Source organism: Haliotis asinina, chromosome 15 (assembly GCF_037392515.1).
Source record: "Haliotis asinina isolate JCU_RB_2024 chromosome 15, JCU_Hal_asi_v2, whole genome shotgun sequence".
Taxonomy (NCBI): Eukaryota; Metazoa; Mollusca; class Gastropoda; order Lepetellida; family Haliotidae; genus Haliotis; species Haliotis asinina.
Genome location: NC_090294.1, coordinates 25,795,603 through 25,817,423, shown reverse-complemented (window position 1 = coordinate 25,817,423; position 21,821 = coordinate 25,795,603). Strand labels below are relative to the sequence as shown.

General features: G+C 39.8%; 1 protein-coding gene across 1 annotated transcript; it reads left to right on the top strand.

Moving 5' to 3' along the window:
• Positions 1-228: 228 nt before the first annotated feature.
• LOC137264938 (myeloperoxidase-like) lies at positions 229-15,976 on the top strand. Its single transcript, XM_067800290.1, has 13 exons — positions 229-397; positions 4,945-5,074; positions 5,737-5,939; positions 6,204-6,395; positions 8,026-8,113; positions 8,763-8,869; positions 9,620-9,721; positions 10,581-10,670; positions 11,303-11,463; positions 11,699-12,252; positions 13,207-13,376; positions 14,151-14,250; positions 15,061-15,976. Exons 1-13 carry the CDS (start codon positions 229-231, stop codon positions 15,974-15,976), a joined length of 2,982 nt encoding a protein of 993 aa, XP_067656391.1.
• The last annotated feature ends 5,845 nt before the right edge of the window (positions 15,977-21,821 follow it).

The window sequence follows — 21,821 nt, the reverse complement described above, 5'->3', positions numbered from 1 at the left end:
CGGTTCCCACTTGCTCAAATCGATGCTCATGTTGTTGGTCACTGGATTGTCTGGTCCAGCCTCGATTATTCACAGACCGCGCCATATAGCTGGTATATTGCTGAGAGTGGCATAAAACTCAACTCACTCACTAAAAACGAAACAAAAAAACCCAAACTTTATTACATGTGAGGAATAGTATTTTCTGTGTGTATGGGTCGTTTTCTATGTTTGTTTGGTAGATCCACAATGATGAAACAGGCAGGACTGATTTCCCATCTGACTCTGCTGATAGTAATGGCTATAGCTGATGCAAGCGAGTCCCCACCCACCACAGAACAGCTCAGATTTGCTTTGACTCAGGCCCAAACTGAGCTTGAGGCGGAATGGAGTCAAGAAAGTGCCTTTGCAGAAGCAGGTAGGACACATATCATATGGTAAAATATATAGTATGTGAGTTTCTTCATGAAATATACGACTGTTTCTATTGGTTATAGTACGCGTCATCGGCATAGTGAATATCAGCTCTTTAAGACGCTTGGTGTGTTTGCTTTTGACCGTTGTCTGTAACGCCGTTTATGTCTTGATGTTTATATTTGTCACATTAATCCTGTTAAAACTTGAGTAATAAATGATATATGAATAAATCACAACATCAAGAAAGAGGGTCCATTAACATCACATACAATTTAACTAAATCAGACACCTTGAACAGATCCCTTTAGCGTCCAGTCCAACATATGCAGTAGTCTTTGGCAAAGAATAAGAAACATGTACGGCACATATACATTGACCAATATTTCCTGTCACTGGTGTCGGCATTTAAGTCACAAAGAATGAATTTCTTCACAGAATTTCTTTGACATCATACCAGCACAAGACGTTTTCGGTTGTTTTTGTTTTGTTTTTGTTGACGCATGAAGACCATAGTTAAAATTGGTCTTTGGCGAGTAAGGAGCCAATGACGTTGGTCACTGGAGTGTATTTACAGACTACCATCCTATAGCTGAAATATTGCTGATCGTAACATTACATATCAAACCAACCAACCAATCAACAAAACAAATCCTTCTCCTCATCATCCTATTTCTGCTCCTCCATGTAGGACAATGAGCTACGGCTGCAACAAAAGAAACCAGTGAACCACAACATAACAGCCATTGCTGACTTCATATATTCATCGGTGGTGAGTGAGTGAGTTACTGAGTGAACGAGTGAGCGAGTAAGCCATTTTTAGGATCCTGAACATGCACACACCAGTTCACGTCAGTCTGGCGTTAGGTTTGAAGGGGTGCTAATCACACTATACTCATAAACTAAATATGGGTGGGCATTTCGATCTCACTTAAATATTCGCACATATAAATGCAGGTGTGTTATAGCGATATACACAGTGACGTTTGAACTCTTTCATGCTGTCACAGCAGACCCTTGTAAGTGATCGAATTATTAAACCACGAGTTCACAAGCAGTCTTGTGTATTCGCTGGTTTGAATCTTTTGAAAGGTATTAGCATGAGCAGGGTTGTGAGCATAGAATGTTTGAAAGAGTGGAAATGCCCACGTACCGGCCCTTTATCACATAATGTGTTCTTCTGTGTCAGTTCAAGCGTCATCTTCGGGCGTGAAATACAACTCAGCTGAAAAACCGATCACCTGTGAAAGGGGATCTTCTGACTGGCATTTTAAAGAGTGCAAAGCAGGTCAACTAAATCAGCAAGCCTTACCTTACGATCCCATCCCATTTTAAGAAATGCATAGGTTGGCGAATCTTCAGGGGTCTGTATTTGTGCCATGTGTCTGTAGAGAGTTATTGATAAATCAGCTGCCTGCGAAAGAACTTACAGACTCAATATCCTTGAGATGAAGGATACAATAATGAATACAATAATGAGAACCTTTAGGGACTTTAGGGACTTCGTAGACCAAACACATATTTGTGAATACATTGTATATGTGACGTCGTAATATTAATGCCTTTGGGCAAAACGTAGAATAGCATGCCAATCTGCCGCTCTTATATGGCAAGTTCCGACTTCCGTTTGTGTAACTTGTGTAAGATACCGTTTTGAGGTCGCATTTAACAGATCAGTACATGGTCTCAGTAATCTCAGAATCAAAGAATACTATTCCACAACAACGCTGAAACGATAAAAAATAGTATCTGTACAAACAGATTTAAGGTTTAAGATGATTATGAAACTTATAGACAAAATAAAAAATATGATGAAGCAAATATGATATGAAGCATTTTTTGATACAAAATGACAACACTTTGTATAAGAGTATAGTAATCCTTCGTTCACAGATCTTACGTTATTGTTAAGATGTACGGTTTTACAAATAATACAATAATTAAATCATTAAGTTCATTACTTCAAACGTATAATTTCAGTTCCATGTACTAGGTAGTAACATAAAATACTGCGATAAATATACACACAATCACTATAAAGTTCATTTTACATTACGTGTGGTGGGTTTTCATCTACGAAATGCCTGTTTAGATATCACACCGACTGACGTGAGTACAACTCGTACCCTTCAGACAATATAATATTTTCAGATAATTAGAGGAACGGTAATGACAAATATAAACCAGAAATATACACTCATGAGAAGTTGGAATAGTTTGAATATATCCCCAAAGTTTGGTTTCTAACACATTAATACAGCTTGTTTACATATATTTTGCTATATGGAAGAACTAATATTCCCCAAGCAGACATAACGACAAGACTCCGTCTTTCTAACTTTGGGTTATTACAGTTACTAGTCATAGATCATAAACTAAGTCTGTTTGCGGAGAGTCAGTTTACACTTTACAGCTGAATATCGACTCCACCATTCCTCACCTTTATCTGCAATGAGTAGGTTATGAATTTAATGATAGGTACGAACTTGAAAGAAGAAACTGAATAGAAACATCAATAGCTAGACTTCAAAAAAACACATGTATGTTCTGGCCCAAGAAATGAAACAGTCACAGATTGAACTCAAGGTAGTGTCGCCAAAATCTTCAGTCGTATTTGAGATCACATCATTTGAATGCCCAACAGCCTATTCATCTTATTATGTGAATACGCTTAAATGGACAAATTAACATTGCCAGCTGCTATGAATTGAATTCCATGTTCGTCTATCGCTAACTACATGGTTACAAGTACAACCATCTACCTTCCAGGTCAACGCTCTCTGGCAGAGAGCCATATAATATTCTACTACTGACATATAAAATATATCGCTTATGAATTCTCGATTCTGCTGACTCAAACAAAATTACCCCGTGCAAATAAAATTTAAGAATAGACACTATTTTCATTGTTACTTCATAACGGTTTTCTTTCATATCTGTACACAACAGATCGCATTAATTATTTATAAGTTTCAATGATATCTACAAAATTAAATTTCAGTTCATGGAAGCACCACTCGTGGTATTCACATCATAGCAATGCTAGCCAAACCAATGTCATTCAAGAAACGATTTAGATGTAGATCTTTACAAAACCTGGGACATGAGGAGTCGAAGAAACGCTTCTCACGACCTGCAAGTAGTACAATATTTGTAATTCATATGTATTGTGGGTGAATACGTGTTTCATGTTATTCACATGTAATGCGATAATACCGTTAGTAGGCCTATTATTTTCACTGATTTGATATCCTGCAGTTTGCAGACCACGAAAAGGCCGAGTAGTATTGGGATACAATTTCATCAAAAGAAACCCCATCTGCTCAAGTTAATTTGTTAACTGGAAAAAGGGTCTTCAGCGTTGGTAATGTGAGCGCCGAAATAGGAATTCAAAATGTGTCTTAAAAGGAATTGACACCTGATCAATACAGGACAGCCTGTATGATTTTTGTGAATGTTCATTTAAGACCGAATGTACTGTTAGATATAGAACATTATGCTTTCAAAAATACATACATAGATAAACAAAAACCGTCGACGTTAACACAATCAAGACGCAGAATTATTATTAAATATTTTTGCTAATTCGAATGAGACTTAACATCTAATAATTATTATGATTATTATTGTTCTACTTAACATATATTTATATCTATGACATATAAGTCAATATGTCCACTGTACCTTCTAATTTCTCCGTGCAGAATATTTTATATATGTTTCGGTCAAGCACTAACATTGCCGCCTTGTCAAATTGTTGCATGTTGCATACCTTTCCAAGCTTTAATGTCTGAGGCAGAATCTTCTTACATTCTCTGAAACGGAGATGTGTATAAAACTATTATTTGTGTCTGATACACTGTGATTTAATAACATAAGAACGCTTTAGACAGCAATTCACAATATCCTTGAATATGAACAAGTGGAAAGAGCCCGAAGTTTTTACACCCTTAAAGTATCACGCCATAATCATCTCCAGATGACATACCCCAGAAGGTGCTTTAAGTGCAATTTACACTTGAAGGTACAATCGAAACTTCGTTCATGAAAATATCAAATATTGAAAACTTCGCTTCACACAATGTAACCATGTTTGAAATCGAACCTATGTGTTCGTCGTGACGAGCGAATGCAACTACACCATCACCCAGATTCACAAGATAAATGATTGATTGATGTTCACTTATAGACAATTGTTTTCGAAAATGATTCCTCAAAAAGACATGGATACTTGTTGATTTATTATTGTTATATATATGTTGTCGATGATTGTTGAAGTCGTAACGTCAAATCAGTAGTCACTATATCGTTCACATATCGCAGTGTCAATTTATATTTTAATGTCTGGGAATATAATCTGTGAAACAATGTCCTTCACATGATTATTGGGTATCTCATTGCATTGTCTCTTAAACGCACAATGTCACTCCATAACAAAGGAATAGTAAACAATGCGATAATACTGCTAGATCACCACGACTTAGTTTAATATCACAAAGTATCGATCTTTTACATGACATGATGGGTATTCATGGATAATGATATCAACAGACAGACAAGCATCAGAACCTGGATCCACAACGGTACAGCACGACAGGGTCACATTCTCATCACTCGAAAGCATTGAGAAGGGAAACAAACATCGCATCTATGTCCTCCAGGCTAAACAGTTGCTGAAGATGTAAGTATAATTCACATTTGAATTATTCACTGTAATCCTTTTCTAAAAGGTAGCATTGCAATCATAAAGTTAGAATAGCCACAATTAAAATGTATGCACGTGTGCGTGTGCGTGTGCGTGTGCGTGTGCGTATGCGTATTATCTTCGTGTCATGAAGCTTGGATATCATTGGAAGCTTGGGGCATTGGTCTGGGATATCTGTAGCTGTGTCAAAGCAAATTGTGATATCTTTAGCTATGTGTCATGAAGCATTAAGTTGAATGTCATTATCTTAGTGCCTTTAACCTTTGATATTCCACTAAAGTGAGACGGTTGGTGAAGATCATGGTGACAACATGTAAATTTGAATCATAGATCAGAAGTCGATGAAGTTGTTCATTGCAGATCACAAATTATGTTCTGAAATATGAAAAGTTACGTTTTGACATGAGTTTCACAGATAAATGTTTTACTACCCACGTGTATACTAACCCGAATTATCAATTCAAAAGTCATCAGACTCGTTTCAGAAGGGCAATTTATTATCGTGATGAAGACTAACAGCTTTGTCCTAGCAATGTAAAACTATGATAAACAACACCGAAAACAGTAATAAACAACGTGATGCTCACAGCAGCGTTTCTTTTCATGGAACTGAAGTGTTGCTTGGTTTACTGATGCAGGGCGAATGCATCATCACCAACTGCTATTCTCCCGATGATGAGGAGTAGTGTTGCGCCAGCATTCCAGTGCCAACCAAGTCCTACCTGTGACCCGTCCGCCCAATACAGGGCAGCTGACGGTTCCTGCAACAACTTAGCGCACTCACGATGGGGCATGGCATCCATTCCAATGAGACGCTGGTTGACACCCGCATATGATGACGGTTAATGTATTCACATTTCAATCCTTTTCAAGTATAAACTGGGCGTGGACTGTCGTCCACGAATACCTTGAGCAACGATGCAAACTTTCGTCTTGCCAGAAATAACCGTGTGTTACGATTCCAGTATTACCACGATATCATCTGTGGGCGTGTGTGCACCTTACAGGGTTGGTCTTGAGGGATTATAAGTTGGGAAGCCATGTTAGTAATCGCTTTGATATCCTATTCTCGATGTTTGTTTCATTAATCAGGAATCTGCTTTAGGTATCTCCTCCCCACGAGAAAGAGCTTCTAATTTCTCCTCAAAGCTTCCCAGTGCACGACTGGTCAGCACGATCGTTCACACCCCGTCAACAAACGATGACCTGCATGCCAAGTTTACCCACATGCTGATGCAGTGGGGTCAGTTCCTGGATCACGACTTCACCAGCACGCCCATACAGCAAGCAGGTAACTGTGAAAGAGTTCTGTGTAATTATACAACCATCTCTATTAAAAGAGGGTTATTGTCTCAAGGTGATTGTTTTATTCATGTGCTTTTGATTAACACAGAGAAATATTACGACAAGGAACCATCTGCCCAAGACAGATGCCCAAGACCACTTTCTCACCTTCTGTACATGAATGACATTGAACTCGTTGACGGATGACGCCCAACTGTGAAGCATATTCTCATAGTCGATTTCTTCTTCCACTGACATGTCCTTAGTGCGCAACAAATGCAACATTCTCCGTGTGAAACCTGGCAAGGTAGAAGAGACGGATCGGTCCAACACGCCGACAGTCAGCCTAAAATGTAGAATACATGTGTCGTCTTCAGAAAATCTACTCTTTGTATCTGTCGATTACATGTAGCAGGAAGTAGCTGAGTCATATCAGACAATTTATGTCTCTATGCGACACATACATACATACATACATACATACATACATACATACATACATACATACATACATACATACATACATACATAGAGAGAGAGCACGTGTATTATGACTCATATGCAAAGTCCTCTGAAATATCCTCATAACAGTAAAGTGTAACAAAGCGCATCATTTAGCAGTGATCTAACCGCAACGCGTAACAGTAGAGCAAACCGAACGCAAGACAGTAAAATATAACGGTCGACCCAACACATGACATGTGGAACAGTTAGTTGAACATATAACCCTAACAGTGAAAGAAACAGTAAACTCTGATAGTAAATGAAACCCCTATAGTAGACTCTAATAGTAAACGAAACTAACAGTGAATGAAACAGTGAAACAGGAGATTGTTCGCGTGTCTGGGGATTTAACTCTGCCATTTCAGATTAATCTGTATGAACACATATCGATCATCTCCTCCAGGAGATAGGATATACCGTACGTACCATACGTCAAATATCTACATATGATATACCATGACCTACGCAGGGGATATTAAGTATTAAGCAGCAGATAGTATGTCCTACTATACGTAGGACTTAATAAACCCTACCTAGGCGATACTATGGCCCGTAAAGGTGATACTAAGGCCTGCGTGATACTAAGACATAGTATCTCCTACGATGGAGATTATGAGACTAAAACATTTTTCACTATGGCCCCACTACACTTCCGTACTCAGGCCAAAAACTGACCTTGTCTTTTTCCTAAACCACTGAAATAGCATGTCATTGAATACTCTGCTCCGTTTGACATTAATGTGATTGCCAAGATTCAGCAAACAGAAAACAAAAATACTTCGCTTGTTGGATGTCGGGCATGCATCTATTCCCAGCTGCCCGACTCCTAATTGTTCTTGGTGTCTTGGGTTTTTATACCGCCAAATCCCTTGACTGACATTGGGAGAGTACCTTGATCTGCTGTCAGGAACACAGTACTTCTAACACTCCCGGTGATATTAATGTTAATAATCATAATACAAATGTGATGGCATACGCCTCAGAGCTGTGGGTTTGTGTTGGGGAAATTCATTGCCCTGAACTAAACGAAGATCGATGGACAAGGACATTCATTTACATAATCATAGTAATATTGTCCATTGTACATTTCCGATTATCACTAGCGTGTCTTATTTTCAAGAAAATCCTTTGTTTTATAGGTTCGAATAGTTCTGTTGGATGTTGTGGTCCTGCTCGGAGGGGGAAAAGGCGCGCATCTGTGAATCCATTGTCATCTCCCTCCAACAGGTTGGCAAACTGGATTTATGTCTCGGGTCCAAGTTATTACAATATAGTCCGTATATGTTTTTTTCGCATTTCACGGAATCTGTTTCTATTGATGTTCTCCTTCACTTACATTAAATATCAACGCTCTGTACGATACGTTTGGTCTTTGTGATCGATGATTACGTCACCTAGGGTTGTTGTATCTTGACAATTTGTATTTAACGTACGGAGACGTACGAAACATAGCAAGTGAAGACTGCGAGGACCTTTGTTTTTACTTCTTATTAGACAGATTATGGTTACAGTAATACGATGACCATTGATGTGTATAAAATCCTAAGCAAAAGCGTCCGTGCCAAGCAAAGAAATGTCATTTTAAAACCAAAAATGATTCCTTGTCTTGGAGATATTCTGTGAATGCATTTATGAATTCAATATGATATTGTTATGTTACGCATATAGGCATGTCCTATTTTTGATCACAGTGAAATACGAACCTGACAAGCAATCACATTAGTTAAAGTTAATACATAAATTTGCCCTTCTAATTTTAGTGATATTTGATATATATGTGAACCGTAGCAGGTCCAGAAAAACCCTTATGATTCTTCAACTTCACAAATCAGAGCCGATCGCATTGTTGTTGCAAGTATCAGTATTCGTTTTTCAGACCCCAGTGCTTCCCCATCGCCATCCCTGATCGCGACAGACGCTTCACGTCCACCTGTATGAACTTCGTGCGTTCAGTTCAAGTAGCGAACGCTGAGTGTGAACCAGGTAATCTCTTCACAGACACACCGAAGCAGGTAATATCATCAGTGAGGCACAGGCAGGTAATAACATCAGTGACACACACAAGCAGGTAATGTTATCAGTCACACACACACAAGCAGGTAATATCAGTCACACACACAAGCAGGTAATGTCATCAGTGACACACAAGTACGTAATGCCATCAATGACACACACATGCAGGTAATGTCATCAGTGCCACACACACGCAGGTAATATCATCAGTCACAGACACACACAAGCAGGTAATGTCATCAGTCACACACACACAAGCAGTTAATGTCATCAGTCACACACACAAGCAGGTAATATCAGGCACACACACAACATGCAATGTCATCGGTGATACACACAAGCAGGTAATGTCATCAGTCACACACAAGTACGTAATGTCATCAGTGAGACACACACAAGTAGGCAATGGCATCAGTCATACACACATGCAGGTAATGTCATCAGTCACACACAGAAGTATGTAATGTCATCAGTCACACACACAAGCAGATAATGTCATCAGTCACACACAAACAAGCGGGTAATGTCACCAGGGGTACATACAAGCAGGTAATATCATCAGTCACACACACAAGCAGGTGTATCATCAGTGAAACGCACAATTCCCACAAACCAAATGTCATAATCAGTGCTAATCAAAGATAGGAACCAATGATCATATGATCGAGCAGCAGAAAGACAAACGCCCAATATTCCAACGCCATTATCTGGTTGTTCCAGTTCCTGTGGACCAGCTGAACCAGATCACAGCCTGCATAGACGCTTCAAATGTGTACGGGTCCTCACAGGCGGAGCAGAATGAACTACGGACATTTGTGAATGGTAAGGAGAGCGGTATTTCAGTTGGAAGAATGAGTTAATCCAATTCCAGTAAAAGATGACTAACTTGTTACACAGTCATCAGTCGAGCTTTCGCGGACAATGAACGTAAATATTATAGCATTCTTATAGACAACGTACACAGATGTTTTTAAATGGTACCTGTGGTAAAGTTATAGTCCATCCAAGTTTGAAACGTGAGGTAAGATTGGCGGGGATCTTGTCATCTCTTATGTATGATCTGTTGCTGAATCGACATTGAGTAAAGCCTCACACTACGTCATAGAATGACTGTGATAGTCATCTGACGCTTGTTTTAGAGAAAGCAGTGAAATGAAGCCAAAGGTTATTTCGAAACCATTGGAACAATATGGCATGAGCTAGGCAAAAGTCAAAAATAGTTTCCTATTGGCTATAAACGCCAAGAGAAAAATTAGCCTCCGGTATTAACTGTCGTAAAGAGAAAGGTGCTGTGAAACCTAGTACATAAATGGATCAATGAAATTCGCATATGATTATCGACACATGCTACATAAAGAAATAGGAAATGAATTAATTGTTTAAGTTAAACATTTTCTGTTACTCGTTCAAACCTTTATAGAAGTTTTCTGCATAAATACATGGCACCTTGTTGCCTCGTGCAATGTCATGAACAGTGACTGTGGTTACTATTATTATAGAGAACTACACTCATTTGAAACTTCCAAATTGTGTGAGCTAGCCATAAACCAGGTTGTAGTGAGTCCTGCCAAAAATAGTTTCTGGTTCAATTGGTTTTACGACTTTTGGTCATAGAATTGCAGTAAATGTTAACCATCATTTCAAGAAGGTTTTGACACAGATAGTTGGTGCTTTGTTGCAGGTGAGCTGAAGATGAGACGTTATTTTTTGCCTAAAGATTCGCAACCTAGTTGTGCCACACCAGACAAACCTAGCTTCTGTTTCCTGGCAGGTGAGTAGAGAGTGTGTAGCTTCTACACTAGCTTCTATCACTACTCAAGGAGGTAGGTGTTGACGACAAACATCCGTCGTCAGAACGTTCACGTTTGTGAATCAGTGCATAGAAAAACGGTAGCGTCACACACGTGTGTGGGTGATTTGGGCCCTCTGTGGACGATCCTATTTTCATGTCACTCTTATCAATTTCACTTGTCATTCAGTTGGTAATTACTTGCTTTCTGCCAACAATTGCGTATAAACTAGCAATGAAGCGGTTACGTACTGACGTGCTCGAAACAACGTTTGAAATCAAAAGGTAATTACATGTCAATGATATTAAGAATGTTAGATCATGTGATCCGAAACAAACTCAAAGGACGATTCCGAATGCTGCAGGCTTTCATAGCCATTACATAGTGTGTGTGTGCGCGCGCGTGCGTCCGTGTCTGTCTATGTGTGTGTCTGTGTGTGTCTCTGTGTGAGAGAGTGTGTGTGTCTATGTGTATGTCTGTGTGTGAGTGTCTGTGTGTGTGAGTGTCTGTGTGTGTGTCTCTGTGTCTGTGTGTGTACCAACAAAATACGAAATAAGGAACAGAAGCATGATACTTTTGGAACCTCTAGAAACCTATATTTTCATCTCTCAAGGCGATCATCGAGTGAATGAAATCCCAACTCTTCAGAGCATGCACACCATCTTTGTGAGAGAACACAACCGTATAGCTAAACAACTGCAGGAGCTGAACTGCGATTGGAGTGATGAGAAAACATTCCAGGAAACCCGAAAGATAGTTGGTGCCATCATGCAGGTGTGAATATTACTCTTTTCTAGATTTATCTTCATTTACGTCTCGAACAGATTCCTTAAATGAAATATATTTTGACTGATAAGATGACACGGTGATCTAATCTGAAAACCGATCCCACGTTTGCTTCGTTTCTTGTGTATTGCGAAATTAATGAACATGTACTAAAATTTGCATCGCATGTAACTCGAAATATACCGTGTATATTGAAAGTGTATAAATTTAATTGGGATTTCAGAAAATCACATACGATGAGTACTTGCCTATCATCCTGGGTCCACAAGCTATGAAGAAGTATCGCTTACGAATTGGATCTGGGACTGCTTACACCAACGTCTACAGCACAACGACAGACCCCAGCATCAGAAACGCCTTTGCTACTGCGGCTTTCAGGATGGGACACTCCATGATCCACGCCCTCTTTTCCAGCTTCAGCTCTTCACATAATTTCCTTGGCCAAGACCGACTAAGCGAGATCTTTGGTGACACGAATCTCATTCTGAACGTCATGAACAGGACGGTTGGTCATTACTGCAGAGGATTGGTAAAGGACAGTGCTCAGACTGTCGATCACAAACTGGCAGAGGCGGTAACAGACTTTCTGTTTCCTGACAGTAGAGGGGACAGTATGGACTTGGCAGCTCTCAACATCCAGAGAGGAAGAGACCACGGGCTCCCATCTTACACCAAGTGGAGGAAGTTCTGTAACATTCCAAAAGCTGAATCCTTCTCTGATCTCGCATCCACCACTCACACAACTGATGCGACAAACCGTTTGGATGAGGCGTATGAGTGAGTTATATTCAGATGGAAAAGCTTTGTATAATAATTGCATTAACTAGTGAAGTGCCAAACTGCTTTACAACTACTTCCTTTGTATACTGAAGCTCTAAAGACACTTTCTTTCCTGATTCCAAAATACATTCTCATGTATGTCAATTTTTCAGTTTTGGACTTGTGTGCGGTTTGTTTCATATGGCTCGGTACGTGCCTACGTACGCGCGCGCGCGCGTGTGTGTGTGTGTGCGTGCACGCGTTTGTATGTGATGCTTCATATCTTGAAGGAAGCCTATGAGTGGGTTATTTTCGGATTGGTGATTGAGTTTACTTTAAAGCCACTTGTAGCAATATTCAAGCAAAATCACGGCGGGGCACATACGAAATGGGCTTCACACATTGTACCCATGTGGGGATCGAAAACCGATCGTCCACGTGACGAGTTAAGGCTTTAATCACTATACAGCCCTACCAACCCCTCGCCAGACGAAAACAAACGTTTACTGCATTAGCTAGTAAAATACGTAAATTTGACTGAAGATACTGAAGCCATACACGACTTTTGTTTAATGATTTTTAGCAAATAGACATATCAGCGATGTATCTCCATTTTGCAGCTTGTGTGTGACTTGTATCATATAGTGCGTGTGCGTGTACGTGTGCGTGTGCGTGTGCGTGTGCGTGTGTGCCTGTCAAAGGTCACATTGATGGACGAGACAACAGTGTTTTCCCTTCATGCAAATTATTTGTACAAATAAAATTTAGAAGGACACATTTAAAGGCCAATAAAATAGGGATGGTTGTTTTCTCATCTCTCAGAGTTATCATCGATGAAAATCCCTACTTTGCATACCTTATGCGTACTGAGCGTAACGTGTGCAACGAAAGTCAAAAGCTTGCCCTAAAATGTTATCCAGTGTCACATATCTTGGATCACACTGATCAGTAGCTGTATCTGCCTCTTTCCAGTGACGTCCACGACATCGACCTGTTTCCAGGGGCTTTGTCGGAGACACCTGTTCCGGGAGGACTTCTGGGACCCACATTCACTTGTCTCTTGGGGAAACAGTTCCAGGCACTGAAGGAAGGAGACCGATTCTGGTTTGAAGAGAATAACGCCTATGTTAAATTCACTCGGAGTACGTCAACATAAAATACAATGTTTTTTAAACAACCTCGAACTATAGAGCACATTTTAAAAATCTTTGTCGCTAGTCGTTTTGACGTCTATTTTGTTTTTGTTTTAAGCCTGACTCAGAAATATTGCAGCCAAATGGCGGCGGTTTTAACCGTTTTGAAATGACTAAATGTACATGCCATATGCACATAATACTCAGCAATGCAGATTGTTCAAAAACTGACAGACAAAAACTGAGAGACGAATTCAGACTATATTACACAAATTACCGTTTTGAATGTAGAACTGAGTATATTTTAAGGACGTTAGTATGAATACAGAACCGCTGAAGCTGCAATTCCGAAGATGTTCCAGGAAGTTATACACGTAAAACGTGATGAAAAATGGTGATATTTTATGAATATACAACTTCTTTAGTCTGTGAGAGGCGACGTGTCGGCACAAGTTTTGACGTCCACATTAGAATCTGTCAAAACCTGTCAAACGTCAAACGAAGTTGTATATCTATGGCATTACCATAATTCTTCATCACTTCAACTAAAATGACCATCAAGGAAGTACAATGTGATTCTTGGAATCATAACGTATGGCTTTACCAACATGCACAGCTTCGAGGATTGACTTTTTCATCAATGGTTTTCGTGTTAATGAAACGAACATTTAATCGGTTAAAACCGCTTTGAGACATACTATGTATCAAGTGTACATCAGAAAGCTTGCTCGGTTAGGATAAAATATTTCCCAAATTTATTGAATTATTGTGATTTATTATCAGAACAACTGAGGGAAATTCGCAAAGCCAGTCTGTCGAGGGTCGTGTGTGACAATACCGATACCTACCAAATTCAGCGAAACGCTTTCATCAAGGGGTCTCCGTAAGTACATCTCGACATTTCGTCTTGTGAAAATATAATAATAAAAAAAAATGATTTATGATGTCGGAAAATGTATAACAATGTGAATTATTTCTTGGACGCTTCCAAGTTCACAACAATAAACACATCTTTAACCATCTACGTCCATAACAGAACGACTTTATAAAAAACCCAAAACCCAAAACAAAACAAAAGTGCAAAAAAACCAAAAAAAATAATAAAATAAAATAAAAATAAATACAAACATCAGACACTCTTACGAATCCAAATCTGTTAAGGACATGCGTCAATATCATATAGAGACCATGCTTGAATGTTCACCAAGATGTGAACTTAAAACGCCCGGAAACCAGTGACCTTTGGTTTCTTTTCCAGAGCAATGATGAACTAAAAATGGCAATAGTTTCCATACGACATGAGACATGTCATGACAAACCCAGTCCATATACGCTCAGGTTTCATCATAAGCATGTGTTTATGAATCACTATCAAATATTGATGAAATGAAGTGACCGAATATTATAGAACCTATACTTGAATCAGTTCTGTTTCTCAGTAATAGTGAATAAAAATGATCATAAGAAATTTCACTAAAATACAATAATAAAATAAAATACATTTCCATGTTTCTTTGACCATAGTATAAGCATGTGTACCGAAATCGCTATCAATTAGCGAAATAAACTGTTTGCGAAAATGGGATCATATCTCTCCAATCTGGCATTATTTGCTTACCGACTCTTCAAATTGCGCATGTCAGGCATAAATGTTTAAGTTTTACTGATGTCTTCAGTATTGAAAATTTTCCAGGGTCTCGTGCGATTCTTTGCGTGAAATTAACCTCAACAAGTGGAAAACAGAGTGCAGTTGGGGCATTTGGACTGCATGGGGGAAATGCATCGACGGTATTCAACGTAGGTCACGCAGCGGCAAAAACTGTGACTGCACAAGACGGCTCAGGTGTTCCTCAGAGTCTGATGAATCTGAAGAGAATGAGTCGAAAGAGAGAGATTCAAAAGAGAGCGGATCAAGAGAGAGAGGTTCGAAAGAGAGTGGGTCAAGAGAGAGAGGTTCAAAAGAGAGTGGGTCAAGAGAGAGAGGTTCAAAAGAGAGTGGGTCAAGAGAGAGAGGTTCAAAAGAGAGTGGGTCAAGAGAGAGAGGTTCAAAAGAGAGTGGGTCGAGAGAGAGAAATTCAAAAGAGAGTGGGTCAAAAGACAGAGGTTCACAAGAGAGTGGGTCAAAAGACAGAGGTTCGAAAGAGAGTGGGTCAAGAGAGAGAGATTCAAAAGAGAGTGGGTCAAAAGACAGAAGTTCACAAGAGAGTGGGTCAAAAGACAGAGGTTCGAAAGAGAGTGGGTCAAGAGAGAGAGATTCAAAAGAGAGTGGGTCAAAAGACAGAAGTTCACAAGAGAGTGGGTCAAAAGACAGAGGTTCACAAGAGAGTTGGTCAAAAGACAGAGGTTCAAAAGAGAGTGGGTCAAGAGAGAGAGGTTCACAAGAGAGTGGGTCAAGAGAGAGTAAGTTGAAAAATTGTAAGCCGAAAGGGAGTGGGTCACAAGGAAGTGGATCGGAAGAGAATGGGTCGAAAGAGAGTAGGTCGAAAGAAAGTGAGTGGAGAAAGTGTAAGTCGAAAGGGAATGATTCGAAAGAGAGCGGACCAAAAGAGAGCGGGTCACAGCAGAGAGAATCGGAGGAAAGGAGCGACAATTGGAAGTTTGGAAAGTGATATCACAGTTGAGTAAGCTTGTATCATGTATCTGGTTTTACTTGTTAGTTATCGAGGTTCTAAAAGCTTCTGTGTGATCTTCCTACCTGTATTCATAGAACTATGAACCATTAATCATTAAAATATATAAACAAAATCCAAATTAAATAATGCAGGAACGATGCACAGATTCGATAGCACGGATTCGCGTATCTTCAGTTTTGTAATGATGTCACATGTCCATGCTATTGTGAATGGAAACGACATATTGAAGGTTTTAGGCCACTCCAACTTGTAGCTTTATCAATAAAAACAAAAACTCGAAGTTGTTTTGGTTCGTTGTTGAACGCTGCATTCAGGGACATTCCCTGATGGCGGTGGTCTGCAAAGAATTGAGTGTGGACCATACAAGCCAGTGACCAACTGACCCACAACACAAGCATCACCCTACGCATATAGGGTACGGGGGCGCGTGTCTACGAAGCCAGCAAGGAGATCAGAAAGAGCATGGAGAAGAAGGGGAGAGTAAGAAGTGGACCATATTATTTCCGACATGGGTGTATGTATGTATGTATGTCTGTCTGTCTGTCTGTCTGTCTGTCTGTCTGTAGGTACGTACGTACGTCGTACGTACGTACGTACTTCGAAGGAAATTGGACAGATGACGGTGGATGAGTGAGTATGGTTTTACGCCGCTTTTGGCAATATTGCAATAAAATCACGACGGGGGACACAGATATGGGCGTCACACGTGGGGAATCGAACCCGAGTCTTCAGCGTGTAGAGCGAACACTTTAACCATTAGGTTACTCCATTGCTCTTGGAGATTCAGTCAGATACAGATAGAGATACATGCATAGAACCAGGTGAGAGCGACGGAGGAAGAAAGCATGAAGAAGAGGTAAAGAAGGGCAAAGATGACAGACGGATATAAATGTACAGAAAGGGGCAGCTTGCAGACCTGTTATAAGAGCAGCGTGGCCTCCCTCCCTGACGATATATCCCGATATATTGGTAAGGAACCTGCGAAACAATTATTATTCGGATACAATTGTGGAGATACGATACGTATCGTGATACAGTGCAGTTTCTAAGAAACATAGCATACATGATACAAGTAATGACTGAACTGTATTTGTCACACAGACACACACACGCGCGCGCGCCACGTATATTTGATATAGCATATCTAACATATATATCTGTGCACATGAACGTCTGTCATTACTGCAGATACTATGTGTGCGTGTGCGTGTGCGTGTGCGTGTGCGTGTGTGTATGTGTGTGCGTGTGCGTGTGCGCGTGCGCGTGTGTAATGTTTTATGGAGAAGATAATGTTAAACTAAACAAAAATCAACTGCTACTGCTATGACTGGTATTGCTGCTGCTACTACTACTGTTACTGCTACTACTACTACTACTAGTACTACTACTACTACTACTACTGTAGATTTTAAACTGAAATTTCCCATGGAAGGTTGTGTTTCTGCTCCAATGCTTTCACAAGCAATTCAATGTAATTTTTATCAGAATTTAGAATCACTCTTAAGTTTGCATTGTAATTATTATCCTTTCTTTGTCCTCTCCCTTAATAAACCTAAGACAGTCTACAGTTTATAGAGTTTGAAAAATGTTCTTTCACTTGTACACTAACTCCTTTGTTCATGTAACAAAGACAACAGACACGAAGTTCTATCTTTCAATATGTTCTTGAAATTCAGATTAATCATTTCAGAACTTACCTAATGCAATAAACCTTACAACTCAAGTAGCATTTAAGTTGTTTCAGTTGTTGGTTTCAACTGTATAAAAAGGGGATGAATAATTTACAGGGGATCCACATCAAATTCTATTTAGACGTGAGGTTTTCAAGAATGTTCTTCAGGAACAACAAATTGCATGCTGATACAACGGGCTCTCTCTCTCTCTCTCTTTCTCTCTCTCTCTCTCTCTCTCTCTCTCTCTCTCTCTCTCTCTCTCTCTCCTAAGAAATAGGAATATTTTAACGAAACGCCAAACTGAACCCGAGGTGTATGGCTGACTCTAAATGTTCATCTTTACAATGGAGGGTTTGTGCAGTATGTACATGACTCATGTTTTATGTTTACGTACAATGTACAGAATCCTCTTTGACACATTCCATAGCTAATGTTATAACCATAATAAATTACACACAACAGTATTTCCATTCACTGTAAGCCGTAAGTGGTATACTTCATAACAACTGACAAGAAATGATAACTTTTTAGATATACCACTACATAAGCGCTCCCCCGCGATTAAACAGTTTTTCATTCCGATCCAAATAGCATTATACATAAGACATAGATTCAAATACATAAAACATATTTTCAAGATATACATTTTCCGGAGGACTGGAAACGATGGTCGACGGGACATGAAAAAACTGTTCCCCACACAAAACGAGGATGTTCAATCCCTCAGTCCTATCACGCGTGAGTGGGCTTAGCGTGACGCTGCTCACAGCACTATGCCAGCAATATCATAGTTGGGGACACCATAAATGGGCTTCGCACATCGTACTCATTAGGGGAATCGAATTCGGGTTTTCGTCGTAACGAGCGAACTTTTTAAATAACTACAAGGCTACCCACAAATGTCTATGGGGTTTATTTGAGAGGGTGCGGTAAAGGGTGCTCGAGTCGACTTAATGCAACGTTGCATTGTTTCTTTTTTAACTTGATAATTTAATATCGTAATCTAAATATGTAATATTTTTGGAATAGATTATAAGGTAGCTTCCCCTGGGGTTGGTAGCTGAGCTGAGAGAAATGCTTTGTTAGTGCGGTGTCGTATAGTGCCCTGGAGGCCGTAAGATCTACTGAGAGAGGTTCAGGCGCTGGTATGAACTGTCATGTACAGCATTCCTACTGATGGATTTATCTGGGTTTGAATTTAAAAGAAAATGTTTCCTCCTCCATGAAAATACTATATCTCTGCATGGAGCATTCAAAGTGGAGATAGCTATGAATGTAGGCCCGGATCGTCTAAATAATCATGTCAGTATTGGTCGTGATAGAGTGATTTTGAAGCCCCTCGACAAATCTGACAAAGTCTTATCATAACAGTGTATATTAATCAAGTCATAAGAATGAAAACCATCGTGGGTGGGGGCCATCAGATCTGTTCTAATGGGCTTACCAAAGTCTTATGCCAGCTTTACTTACCATGAAGATCCAGGTTAGTCTTGATCTTCAGGAACTCCAGCTTGTCGTAGGAGGCAAACAATGAGATCGGGTGGCCAGGCTTTCTGACTTAGTTGACGCATATGTATCGTGTGTAAAGATTGATGCTCATGCTGGTGATCACTGGATTGTCTGGTCCAGACTCTATTGTTTACAGACCGCCACCACATAGCTGGTGTGTTAAGCCCTATAACTGGAACATCCATCGTCAAAGCATGTAAAAACAGCGTTGCATCCCAATCTGTCGACCACTAAATCGTGATTGTTAGTTTCCTTTTAATAACATCATTTTTAACGAATATCGTCGTATTAGTTTGATATTTCGCAACATTAATAACATTTAAATATATGTAATATTTCGCACACTAAGGTTCAAGCATTGATTTCTTTAGTTATACGCTATCGCTATTGACTGCAAGTAATCCTCCTGAATGTAGCGTTGCGTTTGTACAAGAAGGGTCGACATTCCCAGTGTGTGGTCCTTGGTACGATAAGGCTATATGTACGATGCTCAGTCACTGAATTGCCTGACTTACAGAGTGCGTGGCATAGGATGACTGCCGACGCGGCATATAACAACCAATACACAATGAGTATGGACCCCTCAAATATGTTCTATGTTATTTATACTCTATTGACTTGAAGTTAAGCAGCGATTCATATACTATACAATAGATACACGTTGTAAAACTGTGTTCTTCACTCTCGGTGACATAAGCTAGAAAACATTTTCCACACCCGTAAGAAACCTCTGCTAAAAGCGGATGCGATTGTACAATACTCTGTTATGAGTACATATTTGTTTCAGTAGTTTTACAGCTGTATGATGTTGTTTGTAAACAAATCGAGTCTGGATCAGTCGATCAAGTGTATGTCCTGATTCGAGACGATAACAGAGCATGTGTTTAAACGCCTCCATATGCTATGTAATTTATACACGTTTTCTCTGAGCTTTGCGTTCCACCTGTGTACCTTTATGTAATTATTCACCTCATGATAAATATCCCCGGACATATCTGTTACTTATCAATGATTGTACTTTCTCTGTAGGGATCTGTCTGTGTCATTTCGGTGCACGTGTTATCGTCGTGGTCCATATAGAAAAATCTTACGAGTTTCAGAAATATACGATTATGGGTTCGAATCCCAGGCCGTGTAGATTTGTCAGCACCTGTTTGAGAAAGCGAATTACAGGATTTTTTTCATGTTTTTTTCTGAAAAGTGTATGTATTTAATACACTATGGGAGATGTTTGATCATCATCTCCCGCACCTTGTGATCGGGGTGGGAGTGAGATGGGGTGGGGTGGGGTTTCGGGGACTTACGTGCACACCACCCTGTGCAATAAAACAGAAAAAAACAAAAGCAAAAACAAAAACAAAATAAAAAAACACCACCACCCCTAAAAAACAGTAAACTTGGACAAAGTACTGTGTGACTACGTTTCCAAGTCCAAATAGGTCTCTCGTACATGACGCCTATTAATTGGCTGCAGTTGTATGTGCCCAGGGAGTTGAGATTGATAATACGGTGTGCGCTGAGACTGACATCCAGTGATCGCGAACCCCCCCCCCCCCCCCCCCCCCAAAAAAAAAAAAAAACAAAACATCAGCGCCTTGAGCATGTACAAGTTGTGTACATATGTGCATTCTGTAGACATCCAACAACAAAACTAATACTAACATCAAAGGAGGCGTCACCTTATATTGACCCATATACGCAATGCGCAGCTCGTATCGTCTGTCAGTCAATCCGCAACGCCATCTGCAAGGTAAGGTATTCGCATTAGTGTTTAGGAAAATATATACTGATTAGGTATTGTGGTAGTTATTTTTACATTTGAGTATGATATACTCGAGCCGCAGAATAGTATTTTCGTACTTTGATTAAACATATGCCCATAGCGAATCCATCAGGGCCGAGAACACTCGCCAAGCTTCAAATATGTTTGGTAATGCTGGTTAGGTAATGCTGGCAGATAGAACACTCGCCAACCTTCAAATATGTTTGGTAATGCTGGTTAGGTAATGCTGGCAGATAGAACACTCGCCAAGCTTCAAATATGTTTGGCAATGCTGGCCAGGTAATTCTGACAGATATGCGCTTGAAATGTATTCAATCGATCTACGATCCAAGAAGTAGTTTCCTGTTGGTGACGACTCTCGAGTCCCTCGGGGCGTATATGGAAATCCACGAAAATACTTTAATAGCTTCCTTTTAAACCTTATGGAGAAGGGATACCGGACTCGGATGTATTCTTATTGAAAAATATACATGATCTTTTGTTACAAAAAATATTCATCCACACAATGTTATTACGTTGTTAAGGATATGCCCAGTGCCCATTCTTAAGATATAATAAAGAAGTATTTATAGATGTTTCGTCTTAGCGAGCACCTTTGATCTTGAAACACGTCTATTTTATAGCGTTCATGTAAGAAGAGAAAGCCCGTTTTGCCCGTACAGGTGGTAAATAAAGTTCTCATATTCGCCACGATGGGATACGTGTGACTCAGGACTGTGTAGCTAATTACAGCTGCTAAATAACATTGTGTCATAACTTTCGAGCATGGGAGCCATGACAGGCTCCACTTTCTGAGGGGTACACAGAGTACCTATGTTGATGACCAGTTTTAAGATATTTTGTAGAACTAGCGTTG